The following is a 7,412-nucleotide window of genomic DNA, read 5'->3' as shown; positions in this document are numbered from 1 at the left end:
CATGCTTGTGAGCCTGCACGTCCCCAGGCTCACTCTGATACACTCCTGTGGATCACTGCATTCATGTCTATGCCCACTACTGGTCCGCATGCTTCAGGTGTAGAGGGCTGTCTAGGTTGGACATCACTGCTTCTCTTACACCTGGCAAGCAGGCAACAAATGAGATATCAGACGTGTGAAGTCAATGTAGGAAGTGGCCGTGTGCAACCCACGAGTGGGTGGGGACGGGGTGAGAGACCTAGGAGGTACAAACCTCACACAGTCACTCAGATGTTAAAAATCTACTAGAAGTACAGTTCAGCTAAACAGAAGATGTCTGCGAGCCACACGGGAAACCACAATGGCTAGTGATGGAATGCGTGAAGAGTCTACAAGGAATATAACAGCAGAAAGTTGACAAATCAAGCGGAGATGGAGGAGGCAGGTGACTGGGCCTCCTTTGTAGTCTAGCTCCTACACTCTCAAGAGCAAGGTCTCTCTTGGTCTGTTTCTCTTTCCCAGTAGGCTAGACAAATTAGGTCATTACTCTACTGAACATATTATGGAATACCTACTTTACACCAAGCTTGGGGCTAAGCCAAACCAGGCCATCCACCTTGAGGCTCATGCGATGGGACTCAGAAGTACGAGCAGCAGAAGATGGGTGCTCCAGCCACAGCATGCGAAACGGGCAGAGGGGGTCACTCCCCAGCTCTCTCAGCAGGCAGAAGATTCAGGCAGGGGGAGCAGGAGAGCTTCGTCCCCAGCAAGCATGGCTGGAGCTGCCCTGTAGGGCCTGAAGAATCAAGCATTTCCCTAAACCATTATTACTAAAGGTAGAGTTGGAGGTCTGTGTGTGAGCAGAGGGAAGTGCCAAAGTCAGACTGGGGTCCTGGGGGGCAGGAGCTATGCATGGTACCCCCTGCCACCAACATTCAGAATCGGCTTGGCTTGAAGTCAGTGCCATCTCCGCTCCTTTTTCGCTCTGGGTCACTGTCTGACCAGCTAGGACCTGGAGCAGGGGCAGGGACCTGGAAGCTGCTTCCAGTTGCCAGCTCTGAGGAAAGAGCCTCAGCTGAGGTCAGAGTTCTGACATTCGAATGCCCTGCCTGGTCCTTTGTGCCATTCCAACAGAGGGCGTTCACCTCATGGATTGACCTTGGGCATCCACAAACCATGTGTCAATTTTAGGAGGGCAGAAGCGGAGGAGTAGACAGGACATTGGTCCCCGTTGTATGACGTGTAGGGGAATGTGGCTCCACTCTGAGCCTCAGCTGTGAAAAGGGGTGGCACTCATCCTCCAACCCAAGTCAACAGGGATGTAGCTAACAGGAGGGGCTTGGGGGCCTTGGCTTCCTTCTGACTTTCTCCCTCCAGCTGTGGCCATGCTGTGGGTGGCTTGGGGTTCACAGGATCCAGGTGGTGCTCCCTTGCTCTGGGTGGCTGGAGGAGGGGGCCAGCACAAGGGGCCCTGACTCACCACCATGAGGGCCTGAAGTTGGGGAGGGGGCTCTGCTCTGTTCCAGCTAACTTTGAGTATGGAGGAAGGGGGTTTTTAGTATCGCCCGGAGTCGGGAGGCTCGCCCGGAGGCTGGGTCTCCAGGTCTGCAAACTGTCCCTCCCGCGAAGCCTCTCGGGATGTTTCCAGGGACGCCTCCGACACTCCGTCCACACTGCTCAGCAAGTCCTCGAAGTGCCGGTGGTCGCTGTTGCGCACAGCTGCCTCCAGGGCCTTCTGGCGCCGGTAGAAGTGGGAGAATTTGTTGAAGATGATGGTGATCGGGAGTGCCACCACCAGGATGCCACCCAGGATGCAGCCTGAGGCCGCCAGCTTGCCAACCACTGTCACTGGCACCACATCCCCGTAGCCCACCGTGGTCATGCTTACAGTGCCCCACCACCAGCAGGCTGGAATGGTGTCAAAGCCCACATCCTCCTCCTTCTCGGCTGTGTACGCCACACCGGAGAACACAGATACGCCCACGGCCAGGTACAACAGTAAGATGCCCACCTCACGGTAGCTGTGCTGGAAGAGAATGAAGAAACCCAAGTCAGAGCTGCCTGGGCTTACAGACCCGCTACCAGGCACGTGGGGAAACTGACACCCGCAGAGCAAGGCTGAGTTGGTGCCAAGACCCAGATCTCACAACTATGATATCCCGTACTATTGTGGGCAGCAAGAATGCACACAGGCCTATTCTCTGTTCTCCGAAGTTCCTGCTAGGGCACAGTGGATTCTTCTAACTTGAGGGCCACTGGTGGTACAAGCCAGTGAAGGAAAAGCTTGCGATGTTATACTCTGCTGTAGAGCCAAGAGAGCTGTCAACGTAGTTGTACTATACCAACTAGTGTCACCGCTGGTGTCCCAGACCTTTGCCGGGCCATCACATGTGTGACTCATACACAATATTTTCTGCTACTCAAGGAAGCCAAGGGGCTGTCAGACAAAGAATGCACCTGCCTATGTGAGTGTGTGTTTGCTCTGAAGCCAAGCCCCAGGGTAGTGGTTCTCCTCCACCAAGGCCATTCGGCCCCCTCGGTGGACATCTGGCAAGGTCTGCAGACACCAGCTGTCCTACCTGGGACAAGTGTACTACAGGCACCTGGTGGGTAGACACCAGGGCTTAAGCTCCACATCGCACAGGGCACAGGATGGTCTCCATCACAAAGAATGACCTGCTCCTCAGTGTCAGTGGCATGAGGCTGAGAACGCCCTCGTTTGCAGCAGGGCCTCCTAAAGTAGAAAGTGCAGAAGGAACACAGCAGGCGGATCCAACAGGGCAGCTCTGGGGCTGAGTCACAGGGTCTGCCTTTTTAGCTGAGCTTCCAAGTGATGTAGACGCTGCTCCTGGTCAGAGGCCTCCCTCAGAGAGGCAAGGCCCTTGCCCTCAGTACCTAGCCCCTGTGCCCTGGTCCCTGGCAGTCCCAGTAGATATTCCTCTCCCTCCCTCCTCAGCATCAAACCTAGGCCCTCAAACCTAGGCAAAGCAGAATGCTGGGGCCAAGGGGGTCTTCCCTGGGGAGATGCTGAGATAGGGTGTGCAGGGAGTGTGGGTGAAGAGTCTGGCTACCTGTGACTACCTAGTGTCACCTCTAGTACCCCTTTCCTGACTCCCCAGCCAGGAGGTCATGTACTGATCCGGGATCTTTGGTGGGGCTGCATGGAGTTTTAGGAGGACCAAGATATGCTGCAACCAGCCTCAGCTTGGCTGCCGGGGTGTGGTCCTGTCACCCCTCCCTCCCACATCCTGGAACCTCACTTTCCCCATTTGCCAAGTAGTGAGCAATAATACTGTTGGCACAACCCAACCCTCCCCCCCCCACACACACTCTCCCAAGCCCTCGGGATAAAGTCCAGTGTTGGGGGCCAAAAGTGCATGGTATTTCATACCCTACTCCTCTCACCTCCTTACCTGCCTCTCACTCCTAGCAAACACCCTGCTTAGTCTCCAGGCTATGGGACAAGCTGCCCACTTTGCTTCCTTCCCCTGACCAGCCTCGGATACCCCCTGACTGTGAAATCAGTTGGCGGGGCCTTTGCATCCTTGTCTAGTTTTCTGTTTGTTCAGTTTCCTTGAAAAACTGGGTGGGTCACAGCGAGTCTTCCTTTACAGGGCTACTGGGAAGGAAGGTCTGACTGGATGAGAAAAACGGACACCTGGCACCCAGCACAGCACCTGGCTGGGGCGCACAGCAGATTCAGCTGGCCAAGAACTAAGCTCTCCGCTTGGCTACACAGCCCTTCCCCCCGCCCACCAGGGCCTCACAGGCCTTACCTTGAGCGTGGCGCCCAGCGAGCGCAGTCCGGTGGAGTGGCGCGCCAACTTGAGCACGCGGAAAATGCGCATGAGGCGAAACACCTGCACTACTTTGCCCAGGTCGCCGAGCTCCTCGCCGCCTGCGCCGCGCCGGTCGCCCAGCGCCACGCCGGCCAGCAGCGTGAGATAGAAAGGCAGCACCGACACGATGTCGATGAGGTTAAGCGGGTGGCAGAAGAAGTTGCGCGTGCTGGGCGCCAGCAGAAGGCGCGATGACACCTCAAAGCTGAACCAGGCGATGCAGAAGTACTCCAGGCGCCGCAGCACCGGATCGTCGTCACGCGCCTCCTCGGCGCTGCGGCCCGCGGCCACCGCGGCCACGGCTGCTGCAGCCTCGCGGGCCTGGTACTCGGGCAGGCTGTGGATGCACATGGCGGCAATGGAGGCGAGCACCACGCCTATGGAGACGCAGCTGAAGAGCTTGCTGGGCAAGGAGTAGCCCGGGTTCTCCATGGTGAGCCAGAGGCGGCGGCGCAGGCGGCCGCAGCGCGCTGCGCCATAACGCGCCAGCTCACGCTGCACGTCGGAGATCTCATCCGGGCACGGGTCCACACTGCTTGGTGTGTCGCTGTCTTCGTCCCAGGCTCGCGGCCGCGCCACGCGCCGCTCCAGGTACCGGCCGCGACAGCACGCCGCCAGCGCGCTCTCGCCCAGGCCCCAGTAGTCGGCCTCCTGGCCGAAGGCGAAGACGCACAGCTCGTCCAGCACGTGCAGCCGGCCAGTGCGGTAGAAGTGCAGCAGGCCCAGGAAGAAGCCCGGGTGTCGGTCGAAGTAGAACTCGCGCGCGGTCGCGTCGTAGTCGTCGCAAAGGCGCCGCGCCTGCTCCTCGGACGCCGCAGCCTGCAGGCGACCCAGCCGCGTGCCCGGGAAGCGCGCTAAGGCGCGTGCGCTCAGGCACCGCCGCACGCCGCCCACGTTCACGCGCAGCGCCTCGTCGCTTCGCCGCCAGGGCACCCCGGCGCCGCGGCCGGGGCACTCGCTCACCATGGCTGCTGCTGGCGGCTGCGGCTTCGCACTGGCCTGTGGACACAGGAAGGTTTACGTGCTGGCCTGGAGTCAGGGTGTGAGACGCCTGGTGTGCAGTCAGCGCTCAGTAAGTGTTTAGCGTCCCCAGAAACCCAGGTTCAGGCGTGGGTTCGAAAAGGCCCCCTCCTCAGCTGGAGACTGACATTCCTCACAACCCCTCCCCTGTTGTTTTTCTTCCCTCAGAAAACAAATGCAGACCTGGATTTGGAAGGACTGAGGATGCAGTGGGGGCACAAGACAGCCACCCACCCCCGCCGCAACTGGTAGGTTCTCCCCTAAAATGCAACCTCTTTCTGGGATAAACTCCGGTTTCCAACCCCAGACATCTACTGTGGATTCTGGGATGTGCCAGTTTGTTGGAGAGAAGTAATTCAACTTGTAGTTTCCAGAGTGTTCTATGGACTAGCTGTGCCACCCTGGGTCTTTGCCTTACATATATTTTTCTCAGCCGTCCTTGGACTTGACAAATCAGAACCTTTGGGCCTGGGGTCCAGCAGTTTGGAGTTTAGCAATATTGGAAGGTGATTCTGACAGGTGGTCAAGTTTCAGAACTATGTGAAGAGTCTGTGGCGTGAGACCCCGACTCTGGCTCTCTTGTGTGGCACTACGCACATCGCCTCACGTCTCTGAACCTCTTTAGAGTGGATATTTTTAAAATGTTGACATCAAAGTGTGGTTACAAAAATGAAATGATCTGGAGTCTTTATTGGGCCTGGCTCCCGAAAGGCATTAATTCGATTATCCACCCGTGCTACTGTACTACTGCCGTGTGGAGCCGGACAGACGTGGATACATTGCTACCCTGGCCGCACCTGTGGCCTGGAAGAAGGTGCTTGCTCTCCAGGTCTGGTTCCTGCACAACGCACAGTGTGGGCAGTTGCCCCTTCACTGCCCCCACCAAGGGTGGCTGCAGGATTGAGTTAGGCTGTGGACAGTGTCCAGCATCAGTGGCTGCCCGGGAAGTGCTAGGTCCTTCCCCTGCGTGCTGACTCGTGGCCCTGATGGATGGGAGAGCCAGTGACTCCCTTCCTGACCCTAACCAATCCCATCTGCTTTGTGGGTTCAGCTCCTGGAGTGGACCAGGATTGAGCGTGCATCAAGCCCCTGGCCCGTGTCTGGTGGGCGTTCTTTCTCTCCTTTGCTCTGCCCCTTGTGTGACACCAGGCTGGTATCCTCCCTACTGTCGATCTCCTGGGGCAATGACCCTGCAGGTGACCTGTAATTGTGTGTGTGCAGAGGCCCAGGGGGCAGGGCTGGGTGGGAATCACTAAACACTAATCCCAGTTTGAGCAGATCTGAGTTCAGTTGTGAATCTGCCCACTGGTGACCTTGAGCTTCGATTTCCCTGCCTTGTGTCCTGGGTGGCATCATGCTTTCCCTAAGAGGTTACAAGGTTTACACAAGGCCAGAGGTGTGGTAGCAGCACGGTCCCTGTCCTCTAGCTGATGCTCTCTGCCTAGTGTACTCTGAGCTGCTCCACCTGGAGTTGGCATTGAATGGCGAAGTTTCTAAGGCAGTTCGTTCCTCACTAGAAGTGTGATCTTGGGTCAGTGCCTTCCATGTTCCTGCATTCAACCAACACTTCCTGAAAAGAATCCGAACATCAGAAAACTTAAGGGACAGCTCCAAAAGAACCCAGCTAGACCTTGGCATTGTGAAGGCTGGCAGCCGCCAGGCTTCTTGGAGTCAACCCTCGGCACACTGATGTTGAACACTTTGCACCTGCCAATCACTTCCCTGAGCGCCCCTCATTGCCCCCTAATTCCGCAGAGACCCAGTGAGCAAGGTTTCCTGATCCCATTTTACAGATGAGTGAGCAGGTCCAGTCAGCCTGGAAGGTCCCAAAGCACCACCTTCCACATAGTTCCCTCCCCTGGGGAGGTCTTCTAGAGGGGGCGGGTCCCGAAATTCCCAGCAACTCCCGCAGCCCCGGACCCTCTCCGGACCACGCCCCTTGCCTAGAAAGGTCCCCTTACCTGTCGCCGTCCTTCCAGGGCTCCAGGCGCGCGTCTGCTCCCAAAGGCACGGAGGCTAGGGAGCCGCTGGCAGCTCGGGCGCTCTGCTGTGCCCCCGCGGCCCCGCCGCACCTCGCTGCTCCGGAGGCCCCGCTGCCCGCTCCTTCACTGTCTTTCTGCGTCCCCCGCGGCCTCGGCCGCATCGCATTGATTGTTGCCGGGGGAGGGAGGGAGGCCGCGGGCTGCAGGAGGCGGTGGTTTCTATTCCTGACTCGGTTGGCGGAGGTGGGGGCTGTCTGGGCGCTGGGGCCAGCAGCCCGGGTGTCCTCCCAAGTCCGGGGTGGTGGTGAGGGGGCGGGAAGGAGGAATCACTTGGTTTTCTGCGTGAGGATCCCCTAAGAGTGGGACTACAGCCTCCTGGCGAAGGATCAGCAGTTATCCTGAGTGCTTAGTATGTGCCAGGCACACAGCTTCAGGTGCTCTGGCTCAGTTACTCCTGACACAAATTTGACAGGGGCAGGCTCTCCTATTCCCTGATAGATAGCCTGGGAGGTGGGAGGCGCTCCAGCACTTTGCTAAGGCTGTGGGTTCCGGCTTTACTTACCCGGGAGCCCCAGGCTGTGCCGGAACAGGT

General features: G+C 58.1%; 1 protein-coding gene across 1 annotated transcript; it reads right to left on the bottom strand.

Annotated features, from left to right (window-relative positions):
- Positions 1-1,421: 1,421 nt before the first annotated feature.
- Positions 1,422-4,786, bottom strand: KCNS1 (potassium voltage-gated channel modifier subfamily S member 1). The gene is made up of 2 exons (XM_004586065.2): positions 3,756-4,786; positions 1,422-2,005 (listed from the first exon to the last, which is right to left on the bottom strand). The coding sequence occupies exons 1-2, from the start codon at positions 4,782-4,784 to the stop codon at positions 1,535-1,537; spliced, it is 1,500 nt and encodes a 499-aa protein (XP_004586122.1). The 5' UTR covers positions 4,785-4,786; the 3' UTR covers positions 1,422-1,534.
- Between the last annotated feature and the right edge of the window lie 2,626 nt (positions 4,787-7,412).

This window comes from Ochotona princeps, chromosome 22, assembly GCF_030435755.1.
Source record: "Ochotona princeps isolate mOchPri1 chromosome 22, mOchPri1.hap1, whole genome shotgun sequence".
Classification (NCBI taxonomy): Eukaryota; Metazoa; Chordata; class Mammalia; order Lagomorpha; family Ochotonidae; genus Ochotona; species Ochotona princeps.
Note: the sequence above shows the minus strand (reverse complement) of the source record. Positions and strands in the feature narration are given on the sequence as shown.